This window comes from Taeniopygia guttata, chromosome 4 (genome assembly GCF_048771995.1).
Source record: "Taeniopygia guttata chromosome 4, bTaeGut7.mat, whole genome shotgun sequence".
Classification (NCBI taxonomy): domain Eukaryota; kingdom Metazoa; phylum Chordata; class Aves; order Passeriformes; family Estrildidae; genus Taeniopygia; species Taeniopygia guttata.
This window is the reverse complement of record NC_133028.1, coordinates 45,980,877-46,001,657: the sequence shown is the minus strand read 5'-3', so window position 1 is coordinate 46,001,657 and position 20,781 is coordinate 45,980,877. Positions and strand designations below refer to the sequence as shown.

Genomic DNA, 20,781 nt, shown 5'->3' with positions numbered 1-20,781 from the left:
TGTTTGTTAAGAGAAGGAATTCATACCCTTACGTTAATTACTTTGGTGATTGATGGTGTCTTTACATGACAGAGTCATGCTGATGTGGGGTTTTTACAAGTCTGGTAGATGAAGTCGGTGAAAATGTAAAAATTGTTGTCTGACTGTAGTGAATTATAGAAGAAATAGCACCACAACAACTGTGTTGTGTGAACATATGCAATTTATTCAGCAGGATAATTTAGAGAAATAAAGTGAAATAGATATTGAGAGTATTTGTCATTAGAATACAGTGAAAAGTATTCTAAAACTATTGATCATTTTCATACAACTGGCTGGAGCTATGTGAGGTTTGTGTTGAGGGTACCAATCCATAAATCAAATTCTACTGCTTCAGAAAGAATTTGTGCACACGTTTTGTGAACAGCTCTTGCTGAATATGAAGGTGTTATGTATAGCCTGATGTTTTCTTTATGACAGCAAGAAGTCTAACTTTGTCTCTGCTACAAGGTTTTGTAGAATTAAATCTCTGTGTATAAGGTATTGTCTTTTTATATATTTATATTGCTACATAAAATGTATGTGTATAAGAATAGAGATGCACATAGAGTGTGTGATAGTGTAGTGTAGTGTAAAACTCTACTTGGTGTTGAGAGTTTGTAGGTTGCCTGAAATATATATACATACACAGAGATCTTAAGATGTAAAGATGCTTTTGATTTAAATTGAAGATTTAAGTTTCAAAGTTCCTTTGTTGTTTGTGACTAGCTGCTGTTAAATTAATGAAACTTAAGAGCTACAAAAATTGCCCCAGACTAGATGATCAGATGATGTATATTAACTAGATATGAATTGTCTGAGTTTGTAGCTGCAAAAACTACCAAGGAGATTTATTATTTGAGTAATTGTTGCATTACAACAAATCTCATGGTCATCGCCAACCTGTTGATTAATAGATGGGCTGAGGTCTACTTCTGCAATAAGCCCAAGGAATCAAGTGCCAAACCAGGCAGCCTGCTAAGGGTTTCTGGTGACTTAGACCTCAAGATGATGTAAATTCTTTAAAGCAGGCTGGCTGCTGTCCTTTCTGTGAAGTTCACATAATTCTGTGAAGTTCACTTGCCAGTGCAGTCATTTTCCAACCACTGCTTCCAGTATCATTATCCCTTTTAGCTAAATAAACAACAGCAACTGAAATGCAATGTGAAAAGTGGAAAAAAAACAAGATTACAAGAAAAAATATTTTAATATCTGCTTTTATTAGAGACCTTTGTAGTGGACTTGGGCCTCTAAAATTCTCCTCTCACAGGCTCTGTAAAAATGTGGTATTCAGAGGGTGTTAAGAATTTTCAAAATACATTCCTTGAAAATTTGTACTGATTGTTACTAAGTAATGTGACAGCTGATTGTGGAAAAGGACTATTTTGCATAGGTGATATAAAGGAAGCATTTAATTTTCTGAACTTTAGATATTGTATCGTGAAATGAGCCCCCTTGTCACATAGTGGCTAATCCAGTCATAATAGCTGGCAACTTGTGTGTACACACCAGGGTGACCAGCCTCCCCACAGTTCTCACCCCAGCTCACAATGCCCCAGACGTAGGCCACGTTTTCTGCATCAAAGCAGACCAGGGGGCCTCCTGAATCGCCTTTACAACTGTCCGTGGAGCCATCGTAAGTACCTGAAGAGGAAATAAAAAACAAAAGTAAGTTAAGGTACAAGCTGGCACACGAGGCAGAGCTCAGGAGATTTTTCAGGTCTGTGTCACTTCCTGACAGGTGTTTGCCTAATGGTCAGCAGTAAAGAAGATTCTGAACCTCTTCAAATCTTATTTCTCATTTCAAGTGCAGGGCCTCTCTTTATACTTGTGGCTGGCCCAAATTCTCATTTGCTTTTTCATCAGTCTTGTTTTATGCAGCCAATAGAGAAGAATTCAGCCACATTCCCTACTGCCAAAAGTACCCCATAAAAATGGAACGAGGTATAAAGATGTGTACACTAATTCCTTTGGAAGTGAAGATACCATAACGTATGTACACCTCCGTGTCTGCCTTTGGTGTCCTCCCTACCCAGTAATCCATTGCCCAGTTTCATCTGTTCAATTATTCTCTTTACCAGCTTTATGAAAACAGGTGGGCAGGTGCAAGAAGGAGAGCAGATGAATCCTAGCATGGGAGGGAGAGCTCTAAGTGCTCCCACTGCACAGTTGGTCTCGGTGAGGACCTTTAGCAATGCCAGGTAGCAGCCCTGAGGCACAGGTGTGCAGGATCCAGTGCCTTTCATGCTTCAGTGTTCACAAACCTACTCATTTGCAGTGGAAAAAAAAAGGAATCAAGATGGATGTGATATAAACACAAATGCTGCTACATAGCTATATTATGATTTATGGGTTTTTTCCTATATACTTAGTAAAATTTTATTAATTTCTAACACTGTTACTACACTTTCCTGCTTGGCTTACTGTCCTGGTATGAAGGAGCCCATACAAAGCATCAGTCCCCAAGCTTTTAAAATGTAACCTCTTTCTTGAATCTGTACCTTACTGAGAAAGAGTTATGTGAACTTTTCAGAGTTAGGATTACTAATCCTATAAAACAAGATTTTTATTGTCTTTAATCAATTTAATTAATACTTGCTTGTATTACTAACTCCTGTGAATACCAGCCCTTAATTTTAAAGTTTTTATTTGCATCAGGGAGGGGATGTTAACCCCAGATATCCCCCTTCTGAATGTATCTCATATGGTACTCATATGGTATGTCATTGTCCCCTCATGGTAAAGTATGATCACTTGAAATATATTGAAGCAAAGGGAAATAAGTTACAAAACTGGTGCACTAAATAAACTCAGTATCTTACAGATGACATCCTGAATTTATCACAAATTGTTTCACTTTTATATCTGGTTTTAATTTTCTTGTTGAGTTTGTTTAAAGATTGCCTTTACTTTTTGATTTAACAAACAGTTGAAACCATCTGCCCTGTGAGTTGAATACTCAATACTCTTTTAGTATTGGCAACACTTTTTGTCACTTGAGAGGCAAAAAAAGTGCATTCAAAATCCTGATTTTAATACTAGGAGTGACAACCAGTTTCCTGGACAGACTAATCTAAGTTTGAAAAGTTAATTGTATTTTTCTGGTGTGCAGTGTAGTAGAGGCAAATGTCTAAGCAGATGAGTAGATATATTCTAGTCAACAGGGATGTGTGCTCTAGGGCACACATTTGCTTAAATATGTTGCTGAATCAGAATCAAATACAGTAAAGGTAGGATGTTCAGTAGGCTGTAAAGTGCTTGTGTATTTAGAAAACATAACTCAAATTACATGCAAAAATTTGCCCAAATAATCATAGAAACTTGTCATGCTGTCATCTGAACTCTGTTTACAAATTAGTGTATAATGGTGGATGCCACAGGCTCCAGTGGCTGGTATTTAGCCAACAGTGATATTGTGATAGTTCATTTATTGTCTTTCTTAAGTCTAGAAGATTCCCAGCCAATAGATATGGCTAAACTGAGAGCATGATGGTAGAGAAAATATAGTAAGAAAATTGATGCTTACCTGCACATGCCATTTTTTTAAAAAATCGTCCTGGATACAATTCAGAACAATTGTTAAATAAATTAACATTTCCCCACTTGAGGATAAATTGTTTTGTGTAACCTAGGGAAAAAAAATTCAAAATTTAAAATGGGAAGTACACATTAAACACATTTAGTATAATAATTTGAAAGTTTGTTATTTATTTACAGAATATTTTCTTCAGTATTATAAACCAGAAACCTTAAACTGCCACTAATATTTACCCCATATGAATTACAATGCATTGGCCATATATTTCAAAATAAAAGCAGAGTTAATTGCAGTGTAAACTACAATACTTTCATTTTGTGACATTTTAACCCTTTCCATTTCCTTGTATTCCTCGGGGTTTTTTTCCTTTGTTTTCCATATGAAGGTTTCCAGGCACTTGGTAATGGCTATATTTTTTTTTTGTAAACTGGACATGTGGCTGTGATTAATCCTTACTACCTTTTTTCCAACTCTGCTCTATCTTTATGGAGCAGTTACAGAAGATATGGGTGAGCTATGTATTCACAAGTCTAAAGAGATGCTCTGTTTTGTTCTGTCTGTTTGCTAACAATTCCCAGCTTTGCATTTGCTGGGTGGATGCTACTGAGCATGGAGAGGAGAAACCTCACAACCACTATGTGGTAGCTCTAGCACCAGGCTGTAACACGATGATACAAAAAAATGCTTCCCAAATCTTTGAAAGCATGATTATATTTGGCTTATCTGTCTCTGTGCAAGGTTCTCTGGGCTGAACCCAAGCATGACAGAGACAGGACATGATGAATAACTGCTGGCTGTAGCTTAAATCCTGTTGGGAAGGGGACAGAGGACAGGCTGTGACTACTGGTCCCTGTGAGCTACCAAACATCTGTTACATGTCCTTAACAGGTCTCCACAGCTCACAGAATTATTAGATGGACAAAAGGAAAATTTCTTTCTTCAAGGTAAGTTTCTGATTTCTTTGTGCACAACTGTTCTTCAGCCTTTTCAAAATGAAAGCTCCCCACAATTAGAAAATGAGTTATATAAAGAATACATTCCTGAAGCAAGCACTAAAGCAAATACCTTTCTCTAGTCCCCATCCAGAAACCTTGCATCTGTCACCAGTCTTAAACATATACTCTGACCAGGGGATACAGGCAGGTATACTTTTGTCTTCCAGGGAGCATTCTCCACTCCCAGAACCTTTCAGCTCCAGCAGAGCAATGTCATTTTCATACGTTGATGTATTGTAATTTTCATGAATTATCACTCGGTTTAGTTTGAAAGTATCTGTCTCTTTGTCGTATGCAATTGTGTTCAACATTCCAACCCAGACAAGGTAGAGATGGACCCGATTTGCCCTGGAAAAAAAACAGTGAAATAAACACAAGACTTAAATTTCAAATGCTTTAAAGCTGTAAACTGTTGCATTTTATCAAAGTTTCTGTAAAATAAAAATCCATATGAAATGAATATATTTTCTTTCTGGACTTAATGCCCAGGTTTTTCTGAAGTGTAGCAAATTCAAGGCAGATGACACATGCTAAGTACTGCAACTAATACAGAAAATTATTTTAAAACCAGGCTCTGTTTAGTGTTGTGACAAAGAGAAAACAGGTGTTTATGCTGCTCTGATAAAGAGTGAGCAGATGTGGATGGGACTGGCAAATCTTACATGGTCTGCTCTTGGCTTGTTCTGGGGAATATATAACCCCATGGACATTCTCTGGGAACAGATCATGGACTGCCACAAGGTAGAGATGGAGCAGAGAAGAGGTCCCTTGTATTTAACTTCAAGCAGAGAGGTTACAATGAACCTTTCCCGCCTGCTGCTATCTGGCTGAAGTACGCTGTGTCTCTTCAAACTCATAGTTACTTTTTATCTTTCTATTCACTGCCAAAACACTCAGTTTTCTCTGAATATTCCTCATCATTAATGTGGGTGAGTCAGTATTCTATTCTACAGACAAATAGAAATTAACAAACACATAGCTGAGAAGGGCAGTAGTATTCAAATAAATTTTTCTGCCTTGCAGAAAGGAAATTATTTCAGAATTAATTGTTTTTACCTGACACAGTGAGCAGCAGTCAAAACCCAACAGCCACCAATATAAACCCCTCCACAGTACACTGTTGAACCTTCATTGCTGGTGTCTTTAATTGCCACTTGCCAAGGAAATTCACCCTATTCAATCAACAAACACAAATAATGAGAAATCATTACAATTGTACAACTTTTAGTGCATAAAGGGGAAAATATATCTTGATCTATGTGCTTCATCTATCTCCTTAACTATGTCTGATTTTAATAAAAGATATGCTATCCAGAAGTTGTAAATTGGGCTCAGTCAGATATAAAGAATATATATATGAAAATTCAGTAATTTTATTCAATCTTCTGAATATGTGCAATGTGTCCTTCCCTCCAGTTTCAGTCATGAAATCCCTTGTAGTCAGAAAAACAGATGGAGGATCTGATCTGGTTTGAATACATTTTTGCTAGATTCTCCTGCAAAGCTGCAAAATTTAATTCCATATTGCCAGAATTGTTATTTTTGGCTGTAGTATTGTTTTTCTGAGTAATTTTCAGTGTCTACTTGTACTTCAATGCTTAATATGGAGTTTGTAACTCCATATTTTACTTTATAAACTGTGCTTCTCTTTACTTTCATTCAGTGCAATGCCACTACTGCTGCAAACATGACATAAGCATTGTAGCTGATTTTGTTATTTCCATAACTTTAATAGAAGGAAAATAATGCCCATTTAAATCAATGCTGAATAAATTCATATCTGGTAAAGTTGATTTTTTTTACCTTTCCAGCAATCTCTCCACCTACAATTCTTTTCCGTCGAGTAAGTGTGTGATTCCTAACACCACAGTGCACTTGGGGAAGAACTGTCTTTATCATTTTTCTTTCTTTAACAAAAAGGAAAGATGTATTTCAGAATTCAGGTATACATTCTTGCTAAAATTGGAGTGCTGTGAATATGCCAGTAGCTGAAATAGCAGGAAAATCAAAGACCAAAAATGTTGGCATCTGGTTTTGCTTTCAAAATTGCTTGTGTCTGTCATCACATTCTTCTCTCCATTTTCCAGTGCTCTTTGCATTCAGGCAAATAATTTTAAGGATGTTTCCCTGGATTTGCTGAGAGTTTACCTCAGCTGAGAGTTTACCAGTTGCCAAAACATGCAGATGTAGGTCCTCAGCTAGGATGAATTATTATGGCATCCTTGAAATCAGTGAGAAGTGAGACAAACAATAAGTCCCAGAGTGTATATTAGTAAATCACAAAGCCAGAATATCTGAGTGTTCTAGATCTAAGCAGCTGGCTGGTAGCTAGAAAGTCACTAATAAGAGGCTATGCTGTTGATTTTGGAGGGCAAATTACACTTACCTTTATCCATACTTTCATTTTCAGCACCTTCTTTTTTGCCTGCAGTATTAACAAAATATTTAAATTATCGGCAAACATTTACTTGAATATATGTTTGTGTGCTGAGATCATGGAACACATTTTAAGTGCATAAGGGCATTCTGTTCATATGCAGAGCAATACTCTCCAGCCTGGTGCCTGCTGTTTCCTTTCCTTTCCTGCCAGGCACTGTTTGGCTGCCTCAGCCTACAAATGACCAACAGCCAGCAGATACTTGTTCATAACTACACAACATCTACTGTCTCTCCAAGCCTAGGGAGCCCTTCTGCCAGGGAACCCTGAGAAACTGCCCTTTTTTTTGCTTCTGATCTCTGGGGAGATGTCCCATTCTCAGAAACAACCAAAATTTCTCCTCCTGCCCTTTTGTTGACCTTTTGAAACTTTCTAAAACTTGAAGAAGTATTGAGTAACAGCTTTTTACTTGGTTTTAGATTATGCTGTTGGGTACTGTGTGCCTCCTTTAACAGGGTAAGGGAGGATATTCAACATGAGAGGTAAATTAAATTCTTGCTGAATCTGGTTTGTCAGCTTTTATTCAAACAAAGTGCCCATTGAATTCAGTCTCTAAATGGGGGCTGAGCATTGTGTCTGTTCTCATGCCACTGACAATGTTTACATTTAGAGTTCAGTTTCCTGTACAAATTACCATCTATCAATAGTTTTTACTTTTTTGGCCTTAGACTTTGTCTCTTTTGAGAGCAAGGAAAACATTCTAATTTTCAAACAAAACATAATCTTTTCATCAGAGAGTGGAACAGCACAGAAGAATTACTATATTGACAAACTAGTTGAATTCCTCATTTGTGAGGAAAGTATTCCTGCTCGTCCTCTCTACACTTTCTTAGGGGATACCGGTTTGATAGCTGGCCACATAAACAAAAGATATAATCTGCCTTAAGTTTCCCAAAACATCATCTCTTTCTTCCTTCCTTTAGCGTTCTTGTCATGCCATTCCAGAAAGAAAGGAAAGAAAATTTTATGACCTTTTCGTTCTATGTTATGCATAACATAACATTGGGAAGACTGATTCTTGATAATAAATAAAATAGTAATATGCATTGTGTGGCCTTGAGTTAAAATTGAGCTGATGAAAGAAACAAAAACATCTTTCAGAAGAAAACCTGCACAGGTAGCTCCAGCTTCATCCTCTCCTGTGAGGCAGTCAATTTCTTTGTTGCAGACACTCTTATTTGGAATACAGATATTTGACCGACAGTGGAAACTGTTTTCTCTGCACTCTGTAACACAGAGAATTACAAATGTAAATCACAGGATGATTTGGTTCAGCAAGCTCACACTGTCAGAGAGATTTTTACAATGTAAACCAAATTATATCCATGTTACAGGGGACCTGTTCATAAAGAGATTACAAAAGTAGGCTCTGTGCATGTAAATAAAATGAATACTTGGCTTTCCTCACTTTAAATTCTCAAAGTCGTAAGATTTGAAAAATGTGGATCTCTGTTACCAATGCAGTACTGTACTGCTAGACTTCATGTCACTCCATACCAGTTTCATCCATAACATGTCCACACTCAACCTCAGCCAAAAGATCTCCAATTTTGCCAGCATTACTGATCAACTCAGATGAGGAACTGATGGTGCTTGTGCCAAACCCAACCCCCCAAAACAGAGACCAAGCTGATTTTTGGTTGAATGAGCTAAATGCCTAAATGCAGGGTTAGGAATCAAGAGTCCTGACAGGAAAACACTGGATGAAATAACTTATATCTTCTCAAATTCTTGGTTATATGAAAAGGTATTATGAACCTGAGAACCCTCTTCCTTCTAAATTTTGTGATCCCTTTGAATGTTATCAAAAGCAAAGCAGTGCTTGAATTCATGGCAGGGTCTTTTGAGCTAATTTAAAATTTTATGTTGATCTACTATTTAAGATATTTGTCTTTAATAGAAAATAAGGTAGTTCTCTAAAAGTATCCAGATATCCCAAGATGATCCAAAGACCACTGAACTCAGTTGAAATACTTATTTTGATTTCAGGAAGCATTGTTTTTGGCCCATTCAGCTGAAACAGCACTATTTTTGTCATGTGGAATCCAAATACATGTCCACTTAATGTATGAAATCACAGTTTTGTTTTGGTTTTTTTTCCTAAAATTACTGTGACTGTGTTTCCACAATTATCCCATTAAAATGACTTACGCTTGTAACACTAAAAAATTAAGGTTATGGAGGGATAATGATAGGATTTGTAACCCACATCAGCATTTGGCACCTGAAACCCAAATTTTGAAAGTAATCTCCTACATTCAAGTCATGCTAGATCCATTCCTCATTTCTAATCAGAATTTTTACAGCTGGAAATGCAGATGCTAAAGGAATGACTGCTCATGAACAAGCAGTGTGCCAGGAAATCATCACAGATGTTCCATGGATGATCTTACATTAGTAATAAATTTAAAATTAATTTGGTTTAAATTTGGTTAATTGGAAATTTGGTTAATTTGGTTTAAATTTGGTTAATTGGAAAACCAGTATCTTTGCTTAATTACTGTTGATTTTTTCCAAGTAAAAGTATATTTTCATTGTATCAGGACTAATTTTTTTGTATCAATGTTTAACAGCCTCCTAAATGATCTCATTGTATTTTCTCATTCTCTGAAGAAATCCAGATTCTCAAGAGATCACTTGTCTGCTTCAAAATGGTATTTCATGCCTGCTTTTTTGCACTTGTCTATGTATAAATTAGGGTCTGATTTGTTTAATGTAGTGACTTAATGGAAAAGAGAATTTAGCTGTTACATCACTGTAAAAATTCTTTGTGGGTGGATTTCTGCTGAAATTATTTTGAAACACCTGACAAAGGAAATTGTTACCTCTACAGCACAGTTCATCACTCAGGTCTCCACAGTCATTGATCCCATCACAGGTTTTATTCAGAGAAATGCACTTCTTGTTGACACAGTGAAACTCCTCATCTGAACAAGCTGTGCAGCAAGATGAAAATGAAGTTAGTGTGGAATTGACTGTAGGTTCATAATTGCCCAGGGAAATACTTTGCCTGCATATTTGATTCTGTCAGCAGTTTGGCCTATCAGCAGTAAGTATGGTGGGGCCCAGTCATGTAAATAGGAATAATTTTTTATTGCTTTGGTCACCTTTTCATCAGGGTTTCAGTGTGACCACTCATTTTCTTCCTTCTAATTTGCCAGTAGCCTGGCAAAAGGGAATTTAATTTCTTCTAATGAAATGACTGGTGAGGTCTAAACCAGAAATGATCAATTCAAACCCAGTATAAATGATTCAAGGGATTAGGATAATTGAGGTTACTCCTCTAGAAAGAACTCATCGAGAGTCTGTGAATAACTGCTTTTGTAAGAAAAAACTGAGATGATTCATAGCACTTCCAGTCAGCAGCATCTCAGGCTGATGCTCGCCAGTGCCAAAGAAAGCTCCCTACAGAGAATGAAAAGCTGTTAGAATTCTAAACAAGGCTCTGATTCCCCCTTTAGAGTGAGAAACTGAGGAGTCCTGAAAGGCCACAGGAGACACCAGCAGTTTCACACCACAGTCACGCTTGTCCGGCTGCGGTGCTAGTGGTGTGCTCACTGATGTCCCTCAAGCAGTGAGCACCACATTGTCACCTGTCTCCTCACCAGTTAAGCCGGGAGAGGTAAGATTCGTGGGATACGATAGACCTTGGTACCCTTGGAAGGAATGGTGCAACAAACAGAACCATGCGTGAAATAAATTTCCTTTGGGGAAATAGCTGTAAAAATACTTCAGGAGCAGCAGTGATTTTTCAAACTTGAAAACTCAAGACTATCTTGACTCCAGAATTGCCTCAATTGTCTTAAAGTCTGCAAAATGATGATTTAAAATAATCAAAAGGTTTCAGTGCAGGCTTTCTGTGGCTGAGAGTTCAGCAAACTGGATCCTCATTATTTAAAATATACTTAAAATATAAAAACACCAAATAGATATTAAACTAAAAAGATCTACTAACCTCTGAGATTTTCATGGCATTGCAGGCTAACCAGTCCCTCATCACTATCTCTTGATTTCATTTCTATGTGACATTCAGCAAGACTTGTCTCTAGGCCCCTGCAACTTATTTGCAGACAGCTTAATGAATTTAAGGCAGATTCTTTGATGCTGGAAGTGGCTTGGTAATATTCAGCACCTCTGTGAAGATAATAATAATAACAACAAATTATATAATTTCACAATGGATTGTCCACTGCTTTTACTGTTTAGAATTTATACAGTTTTCCTCAGTGTCAGAGAATTTTGGTCATGGCTAAGAAAAAGAGCAGACTAGCAACTGGAGTTGTCTAGGGGTAAACAGTTTTACTTTGGAAGAAGTGCTAATTTTTGCAGGCTGTTCCATAGAACTGTCTCCAAATGCATATGTAGGTCTATGAAAGCCACTGTGTATCATGATGGATAGAAAAGTCTCCTTATGTAGCAAAACTTGTAAGCACAGATCTCTATCTCTCTGTGGACAGGGGTGAGCCATAACTTGGGAACCATCCTGCATGGGGTCAGCTATCCTTGGTCCCATCCAAACCACTGAATGTTCAGGAAGCTCAGGCCACTGCAAAGCTGGGATTGATAAATTTTCTATTTCTTGGTTTTACCTGAGCAGTATTCTCCTAACAGTGCACATATCCCCTACCTTAAAGAAATATGGGTTGAGTAAATAAGTAACTAGGGAGGCTTTCAATGAGATTCCAGGTCTGAATGCTCTGTCCAGGGCAAACCCTTCTCTGCTATCTGAAGATATAGTGATCAGGACTAGGAAACACTTGCTTCTCACCTAGAGAGGCACTGCAATAGCAGTTTTAGTTTTCTGGGGACTTTTTTTAGATTTTTTTTTGTAAGGTTGTGAAGGGAACGCTACCTAAGTTATATTACATGTACAGGTGTAAAATTATTAGGTACAGGATACAGAGGTAATTTTATGAGGAGCTGAATATGCAACTTGGGTTATCATTGTAGTCACAGGAAAAAGATCAAGCTGTGTGTGACTTCAGCCATCCCTGGGGCCAGAGAAAGCAGTGGCATGTGGGGTGAAGGAACAAAAAAACATGTTTTGCTCCTTGTTAGTCTGGCTAATGCAAGTGGCACAACAGAGCTGTACCCTGTTGTCAGTTGTCCCGACAAACCTTTCTCTGCCCACTGGTCATTGCTCAGAGCTACCTGGGGGTGGCCCATCCATGCATTTTCCCTAACATAGGCCTGAGAGAACACCTCCACATTGGTCTTCATCTTTATTTTAAAGCAAAGCAGTTATGGTTTGTATAGTTGTAGCCGGTAACAGAACACAGAAAACTGTGTTTTTGCTTTCACTCTCAGGTGTCAGTTTAAGAAGTTTTATCAGAATATTGTAGCCAATACATCATTCATGAGTTTTCTTTCTTAACTGTTGGCTGTGACTGGCACCTATTTAAGCATCACTGCTTTTTCAAATGCCCTGCAGTTATCCAGAGATAAATTTCCCAAACTTACAATTCAAAGCCAAGGTGCCTGCAAGCCACATTTGCTTCATTCATACTCCATTCACTAGCACATACAAAACTATCATCCTTATGATTCATGGGTTTTACTCGAAGCAAACTTGAATCTCCACGATCCAGATCGACTGAAAATGTTTCTTAAAAAATAAAAAAGAAAGAAATTTTAAAAATCCCCAAACAAAATCATATTATATAGGTATTATTATAGATATGATATTGTATTATATATATTATATAGATGTATCTAGTGGAAAGACAGCACAAAACCAAATCAGGACTAATTTTGTATTTAAAGCCAAAGTTCATACGGAAATAATAGTAGATTGGGAATCAGAAGGTTCAGGTATTATTCCTGAATTAGTTCTGAGGGTTGACTTTGTGTCTTTGAGCCTGCTAATTTCTCAGAATATGACAGTTTAAGGATAAATGAGGGTAGTGGGTCCATAAGAGTATTTGAAGATCTGCCAAGAACAGGTTGCATTTTAGTCTAATGACCTTCTTTAGGGGATTTTTGATAACCAACCAGTAATACTTGAAGTGAGAGGGCCACATCCTACTTCTATTATTTGTGCTGCAAAATGCCTGCAGCAGTCTGTGTAGCAAAACCAGCAGCAGGGTGACCTGGGCCTGTCAATCATGTTATTTTTTATGAAAATCAGCAGATACTGCCCATTTTCAGTGACATTTAATTTTCTGTTTCATGCTGTTACTAGTGCAAGAAAATGAACATACTTTCTGTAAATAGGGTAAGCATCTCCTCAGCCACCCCTGATGGATACATTTCTGAAAAGAAGGTGTAAATACCTTCAGGCTTGCATGTTCCCTTGTGCAGAAACTTTGCTTTGGGTTGCTGACACTCATAGCTCTTCAGCTGACAGTAAGTACGGAAGGTCTTGCCATTGGCAGAACAAACTGCAGAGCCATTCTTTGGGCACTGGTAGGGAAGCTTGCAGAGGCATTTTCCCTCCACACATCGTTCCCATGGGTGACAAAAAACTTTCCTACAGGACTTGTGGGTGAATTGGTTGCCCAAGCATTCTTCTATGAGGTAGTTGTCTTGGTCAGCTGGCTGGGCAGGCTTAACCTGTTGAAGGTGGTTTTCTGCAGCATTAGATGCTGCACTCTGCAAGGCACACAAAAAATAATTTAAATAAAAGCAAGATTGGGGACTGCACCAAGAGTTTTGCATCTCTTCACTGACCTCAGCAAAGTGCCCATTTATAAGCCTTTTCCTATCTAATCAATAGTTCCTAAATACCATTTATAGTGTTTGTTCCCTTGTCTTTCGCCAACTCATCTTTCTTAGTTTTTCTGAACTATTTTTTTTCTTTTTTGGATTATTTACCTGGTGTGATCTTCACTCTTACTGATCTGCCACAAACTTTATGCTCTTTACTTTTCAAACATCAGCTGAAGTGCACAGCAGAGTAGAAACATTTTTAAAGGCATTGGTTTATAACACATCCCAGCAATTAGACTGCAAGCAGATTAAAACATAAAGGAATTTAAGCACCAGAGAAAGAGAATAGCAATTTGTTTGTTTTTTTCCCTAAGATTTGTTTTATTGGCCTGGTTGACTTTAGATTTAAATATCATCTGTAAATATTTATGAACTACTTACTAGCAAATGAATGTATAATTAATGATTTATTTTGCAGAGTCCACGTGACTGCTCAAGTAAAAAGTACCTCAAGTACCTTAACAAGTATCTGAAAGCAATTTGAAAATTAAGTGCTCATCATTATCAGCGTTTTTCCTGTGTCTTGCACAGCAGAGGGTTTGCAATGTGGATGCTTCCATCACTGGACTGCAGGTGCAGACTGTGACCCTCCCTCTGATGCCCTCTGGGTGAGTGGCACCTTGTTTGTGCAGTCCTCTGCTGACTTCTGTGTGCTGCCCGAGTGCTTTTGCTTACTAATGTCTGCGGGTAGGATGGATCTTTGAACATGGAAAATATATATGGATGGCCTCTGTGTAAAAATGGGAGAAAAATAGTCCTCAAATGTGATTTATCAGTTTTGGCTGTGTCAACTGGATCAATAGAGCTGAAGTTTAAAGTTCTAATGAAATCCTGCCCAGAGTAAAGTCAGGGAGGATGTAGCTGGGGCAGAATTCAATCCAATACCTCTCCTTTTCACGGCTATATAATCTTATTAAATTCTTCCTGCTGTTCTTGGGCCAGTATAATCCAAACTGGGAGCCAGATCCGCCTTGGCACAACTCCCATATTGTGCTAGGTGTTCCTCCTCATGGGGAACAACAGGTGCTGATTTTTATCTCAGAACTTCTCTGAAAGGCTCAGATTGGCTTTCCTGGACACTTCTGCCTGGAGAAAATCTGCAGGAAACCTGCTGGCAGTAGGAGACGACCATGCTGCCATAGTACAAGACTGCAATCCCATTTCTCAAAAAAGGGAGGTGGGGAATATTGTAGCCCCTTTCTGTGGTCAGCCACGCTTGCAAATTTGGCATAGAATCATGATTAAAATCTTTTCCACAAACCTGTTAGCATAAGCCCCAGGTAGAATCAAAACATTAAAGAGAAATAGCACACTTCAAACATTCAGGCTGGGTTAAAACAAATATATGAAGCACAAATACTATGAAAGGAACTTTGCTTTTATAACAATAAACTGTTTATTAAACGTTTTAAAAAATTACTGCCAACACAATAAAACATATCTTACCTCTGATCCACAAAGACAAAAGAGACACAAGAAAACCAAGCAAACTGGGAGCATTCGCATGATGAAATTTTATCTCCCTTCCTAGACAAATTCCTCTGGCTGGGATTCTTTTGAATGCCAGCTGTTAGATTTGGGTTTAATTTTTAACCATTAGAAAAATATTTTCAAGTGTGTTTAGAAATAAAGTACAGGAGCCTCAACTATTAACCGATAAATCTGGTATCTTCGAAAGATCATGCCTTAATTGGTTTTATCGTAAGTGGATGACGAGGTAACAAAAGCCAAGCCCTTGAAGTAAAGAATTAAAGGGAAGCGCTTGTTGGGGTTGCAATTTATTTGTGCAGAGGGGTCCGATCGATCCATGGCTCCGGCTGCCCTGAGTGCAGGCGTTCCTGCCATGCTGCTGTGCCAAGTGAGTGCAGGCGTTCCTGCCTGCCGGGTCACGCTGCAGGATGAGCGTGTTCCCCACACGGCCCCGTGCCCGCGGCCCGCCCCCATCCGCGGCCCGCCCCCATCCGCGGCCCGCCCCCATCCCCGGCCCGCCCCCATCCCCGGCCAGCCCCTATTCCCGGCCCGCCCCTATCCCCGGCCCGCCGCTCCCCGGGAGCCGCTTTGCGACAGCGCCCTTTCATTGACGGCAGCAGCCCCGTTTACGGCAGCGCGGTGTTTCCGGCGGCGGCGCGCACGTGCAGGTACGTCCCGCGCGGGGGCCGCTGCCGTGTCTGTCTGTCTGTCCGTCCGTCCGTCCGTCCGTCCGTCATCCCCCAGGGAATGGCCCCGCCAGCCGGCGTGCCCCCGCCTGTCAGCTGATAAACAATCCCGAGGGCCCTGTGAGGCGCTGCGGGTGCGCGCCCGAGCAGTGCGGCCTCCCGAGGGAACCTCCCGAGGTTTAACGGGGCCGAGAGGAAGGGCCGGGACCACCCCTGGTGCCAGCGCGGGCTGTGAGGGATGGACAGAGGGAGAGCAGCCCTGCCGAGAAGGACTGGGGGTGCTGGTGGTGACAGGATGGACATGACCCAGCAATGGAGTCATGACTGACAGCTCAGGGAGCCAAACCTGTCCTGGGCTGCATCCAGAGCAGCGTGGGCAGCAGGGACAGGGAGGGGATTCTGCCCCTCTGCTCTGCTGAGACCCACCTGCAGGGCTGCATCAGCTCCGGGGTGCCCAGCACAGAAGAGACGTGGAGTTTTTGGAGCAGACCCAGAGGAGGCCACGAAGGTGGTCACAGGGCTGGAGCACCTCTCGTCTGCACTCTCTGCTCGGCCTGAGGGTGGGGATTCTTTAGCCTGGAGAGCTCGAGAGGGACTTTTCACAAGGGCACACAGGGATAGAGTAAGAGAAGATAGTTTTAAACTGAGAGGGTGGGTTGAGGTGGGATATTAGGAAGAAGTCTTTACTGTGAGCGTGGTGGGGCACTGGAACAGGTTGCCCAGAGAAGCTGTGGGTGCCCCATCCCAGTGGGTGTTCAAGGCCAGGTTGGATGGGAACCCGAGCAGCCTGTGGAAAGTGTCACTGCACATAGCAGAGGGGTTGGAAGTAGATGACCCTTAGGATTCCTTCCAATCTGAACTATTCTGTGATATTCTCACTTTGTGCCACTTATGGGGCTGGGGACTGTCATCAGCCCTTATACAGATGAGTGAAAAAAGTGCTGATCACTGCTAGTCACTTTTTGCAGTTGGATGTTGCAGTGGATGACATCTCAAGTGTAAACTGGATTTTTCACTTGTTTTTAGTGAGGACTGAAAGCATCAAACCATTAAATTAACAAACCAGTCTGACAGGACACTGCAGTTTGTACAGCGAATCAAATGTGACACATCTTTTGTATCTTAAATGACTGATTTTTTTGTTCACAATGTAGGAAACAGTAGAGAATGTCTTTTCGTGGAAGAGGAGGTGGAGGAGGAAGAGGAGGTGGCTTCAGCCGTGGAGGAGGTGGCGGTGACAGAGGTGGCTTCAACCGTGGTGGGCGAGGTGGCTTTGGACGGGGAGGTGGAAGAGGAGGCTTCAACAGAGGAGGATATGACCAGGGCCCTCCAGAAAGGGTAGTTTGTAAGTTACGTTGAGAAACTTTATTTATTTTATTTCAATTGTCTGCTTCAGCTCTTTAGCTTGTTTGTTCTTTATTTCAGTGTTGGGAGAGTTCATGCATCCCTGTGAAGATGACATAGTTTGTAAATGTAAAACAGAAGAAAACAAGGTGCCTTATTTCAATGCCCCAGTGTACCTGGATAATAAGGAGCAGATTGGCAAAGTGGATGAAATATTTGGACAGCTGAGAGACTTTGTATCCTTTAAAAAAATGTGTGACTTACAATATTTGATTTTTAAAAATTGATTGGATATTAAATGGGATTTCTCTAGGATTTTAAAATAGTTCAGGGTTACATGTGAGTCTTGCTACAGCTGTAGGTGCTTCATTCACACTAAGTGCCTATCTTACAGCTTTTTTGATATGACAGAGTACTTGAAGTCAACCACAGATTTTTCACCCTTTAGCAGTACTGATGATGTGTTTTGGATCCATGGTGGTTCAAGTTGTTACTTTTTTTGCCCAACTGACCAAATTTTCTGCTGTAGGTTACTAAGCCCTAACAGAGTTGGATCAAGGGCCTTGCAGATTTTTGTACATTAGGGGACCTTGCTCATGCTCCAGCTCATTACTTAATTACAAAGTGAGTTTATACTAAGATGTCCTGTTGCTCATTTTCCAGTTTGTTACTTAACCTGCCCATAAAAGTGGGATGTGCCAGGACATCTCTGGCAAAGCCAGCCTGACACAGAGACACTGGGTGCATTCTGTTGTCACTGCCAGGTGGACAGAATCCATGACAAAAGCAGGATAGCTGTGAGAGTAACCTTGTAACACGTCAATTAAGACTCAGCCTGTGTTGGTTGGTTGAGCACCAGTCACTAGCTATGTGCATTTTCATCTCCCACATTAAATGTGAAGTAAAATGTGCAGGTTTAAATCACTTCTCATTGCAATTGTGATAAAATTTAGCTGAATTTATGAAATGCTAACTTAGAAAATATCTGAATGTTCCTTCCATATACTGATCAAAATCACAGTTTTTAGTGTTTTATTACTGCAATGCTCCTTAAAGAAACCAATAGTATTTTTCAGTGAAACTGTCTGAGAACATGAAAGCCTCTTCATTTAAAAAAATGCAAAAGGTAAGTCAATCTCAGTAACAAAATTTTACTGAATGTCATCAGTTAGCTAAGTCTAATTTGTCAGCAGATAATAAAAGCTTTATTAAGTATTTAATAACTTTAAAAGCAGATTGTCCTATGTAAACATAGGAATTAACTTCCTCATCTTTCCAGTTTTGTGTTTGCCACATTATTCCTTCTCCCTGCCCCATGAGAAGAGATGCAATAAAATCACACGAATATCACCTATATTTTAGCAGCTTTTTCATTCTGGGATTTACTTCTTGTGTGCTTTCTCTATTTGGCTTTTTGCAGAGAATAGTTTGACATAATGGGATAAGACCAAATTGTGGATATTTGTAAAGAGAGATACTAATGTGCTTCTTAGTCTTGGTATTTTGAAAGCCTAATGGAATTCTCTTCCTGCAGTTTTACATTGATCCAGCAAAGCTGCTACCTCTTCAGAGATTTTTGCCAAGGCCCCCTGGAGAAAAAGGTGCTCCCAGAGGAGGTGGTAGAGGAGGACGTGGTGGTGGACGTGGGGGAGGAAGAGGTGGTGGTAGAGGTAAGATCACAAGAATGAAAGCTGCAGAATGTTGGAATTATTTGAGATGCCGTGGGTTGCTTTGGTCATTGTTCTGTGGAGTATTTGTGTTTTGTTTTCGAAAGCTTCTGGTGAGTACTTGAATATCCACAGCTATATTGCAAATAAAACTGTTTCTGCATGACTTTATAGAAGAGGCAGTGATACCTTTCAGGTGGCGAGACTGGCTAAATAACAGCTCCAAAGCCTAGGGAGGAGAGAATGCTGATTTATAACGAAGGTAGCTTTTTGAACATCACCTGTGATGTAATCTTCAGTTAAAGCTGAAGTTTATCTCTTCTTACATCAGAGTTTCTTGTCTCTTTTCCATACCCTACCCTTTTGCAGCAAGGCATGAGTGTTTCAGAGGGGTTTTGTTGGTTTGGTTTAATGTTGAGTTGTAATTAATAGATAATAATTACTAATAGTTGTAATGTATTACTGGTTAATATATGTAATTTATTTTTTACTTTTGTGAAATGAGTCCATTGTTAAGTCTCTTTAGTATTTTTGGCATGGGATATCAGATATTAAGCAATACCTAAAATGCTCCAGATGGTCCCTAGAAGAAACAGGGTAGTAGTAATTGACCTGGTAACTGTCTGGCAATTGACAGTTTCTGTTTTTTTGTTGTTGTTCATTTCATTTCAGAAGCTGTCATTGAAATAAGTTGTACATAACCAAGAATTTACATGCTCCTCAAAGGGTAACTTCTTTCTTTTGTTTAGGAGGATTCGGAGGAGGCAGAGGTGGAGGAAGAGGAGGAGGCTTCAGAGGAGGTAGAGGTGGAGGAGGAGGAGGATTCAGAGGAGGAAGAGGTGGTGGAGGAGGCTTTCGGGGTGAGTGTGTGGTTTTTTACCTTTCAGTAATAAGAATAGCTCCTAAAAATGCTTGTAAATATTAAAATAATTTAAAGCTTGTAAATATTAAATGGAATATTGGGATTTTTAATGTCTTATAGATGTTTATAGTTCTATACAAGATATTTCTTTGCATCCTGCTAGTTTAAACTGAAGTAGAGTACTCTGCATTTATTGATACATGTATAAAACCATGTTAGTTTTTCGCATTTTATTTTATCGACTCATTCAGTGTTATGTATAGAATTTGCTTTAAACACAAGTAAGATAAGAATTATTTGATGTATTTTTCTTTTCTCTTAAAATAGGAAGAGGACATTAAAAATGGAGACATGAGTATCTCGTCATTTTCTCATCATGTCATCTGCAGAAGCAAAGAACCATGAAAAATTTTTGTAAAGGACCCTGAAAATCTTTTTATAAAGAACTTGGAGCTACAAATGACAATTATTTTTACACTTAATGACTGTTCAGGGACGCATGAGGAGAGTGTAGCCCCGGGTGAAGAGCTGAAGACTGCTCAGAATATGTAAACTTTACTAACTGAGCCATGATTCAATGTTATTCTTAAGCTGTTTGTTTCTCACAAGCAGTGCAGTCAATGCTTAACTCCATGTTGGAGTTTGGAGTGAACAATGGGTTGAAATGAATTTTCAAAAGACCCTACAGGTTGACTGCATGCACATGCTTCAGTGTAAACTGTGCATGACTGATCCCTGGTTCTCATCCTCCTTTTATATCGAATCTTCTGGGCTGCTCTGAAATGGACATGCCATTTAAACAACCTTTGTGAACCTTTTTTTATAAATTAAATTTCAAAATTTTGTGTTGACGATTTTTTAAATTCATAATAATGTATAAGAGAGAAGACGGCAGAGTATATTTTGTGAATTTTTCCGTATAAATATTAATGACAGCCAAAGCATTAAGACATAGTCCTCTTAGAGGGTGCTCTCTAATGAACAAGACAAGATTAATACTATACTTAAGTCATCTAACAGTATCTAATTACACTGATATTAAAATGCGAAAGGTTT

At 39.3% G+C, this 20,781-nt stretch overlaps 2 protein-coding genes across 4 annotated transcripts; one reads left to right on the top strand and one right to left on the bottom strand.

The window, feature by feature from the left end:
- Window positions 1-1,219: 1,219 nt before the first annotated feature.
- CFI (complement factor I) lies at window positions 1,220-15,606 on the bottom strand. The gene is made up of 12 exons (XM_012573458.5): window positions 15,143-15,606; window positions 13,261-13,579; window positions 12,449-12,593; window positions 10,944-11,122; window positions 9,814-9,924; window positions 8,098-8,214; window positions 6,938-6,976; window positions 6,355-6,458; window positions 5,608-5,723; window positions 4,622-4,899; window positions 3,545-3,646; window positions 1,220-1,662 (listed from the first exon to the last, which is right to left on the bottom strand). The coding sequence occupies exons 1-12, from the start codon at window positions 15,200-15,202 to the stop codon at window positions 1,445-1,447; spliced, it is 1,788 nt and encodes a 595-aa protein (XP_012428912.5). The 5' UTR covers window positions 15,203-15,606; the 3' UTR covers window positions 1,220-1,444.
- GAR1 (GAR1 ribonucleoprotein) lies at window positions 14,017-20,576 on the top strand. Of its 3 annotated transcripts, none has more exons than XM_072928529.1 (7): window positions 14,017-14,304; window positions 17,007-17,197; window positions 17,278-17,432; window positions 18,263-18,322; window positions 18,731-18,866; window positions 19,613-19,723; window positions 20,053-20,576. In XM_072928529.1, exons 2-7 carry the CDS (start codon window positions 17,020-17,022, stop codon window positions 20,064-20,066), a joined length of 654 nt encoding a protein of 217 aa, XP_072784630.1. In that variant the 5' UTR covers window positions 14,017-14,304; window positions 17,007-17,019; the 3' UTR covers window positions 20,067-20,576. The 3 variants fall into 3 exon arrangements, with proteins under 3 accessions (XP_072784630.1, XP_030127452.1, XP_030127455.1); XM_030271592.4 differs by lacking the exon at window positions 14,017-14,304 and adding an exon at window positions 15,724-15,834; XM_030271595.4 differs by lacking the exon at window positions 14,017-14,304 and adding an exon at window positions 15,868-15,986.
- Window positions 20,577-20,781: the final 205 nt, after the last annotated feature.

Coding starts and splice junctions, on each gene's coding strand:
- GAR1 (XM_072928529.1), top strand. CDS start 17,020: ATGTCTTTTCGTGGAAGAGGAGGTGGAGGAGGAAGAGGAGGTGGCTTC. Junction 17,198..17,277: donor CCCTCCAGAAAGGGTAGTTT/GTAAGTTACGTT, acceptor TCTTTATTTCAG/TGTTGGGAGAGTTCATGCAT. Junction 18,867..19,612: donor AGGAAGAGGTGGTGGTAGAG/GTAAGATCACAA, acceptor TCTTTTGTTTAG/GAGGATTCGGAGGAGGCAGA.
- CFI (XM_012573458.5), bottom strand. CDS start 15,202: ATGCGAATGCTCCCAGTTTGCTTGGTTTTCTTGTGTCTCTTTTGTCTT. Junction 11,123..12,448: donor AGGCACCTTGGCTTTGAATT/GTAAGTTTGGGA, acceptor TTATCTTCACAG/AGGTGCTGAATATTACCAAG. Junction 5,724..6,354: donor GTGGAGAGATTGCTGGAAAG/GTAAAAAAAATC, acceptor TTGATTGAATAG/GGTGAATTTCCTTGGCAAGT.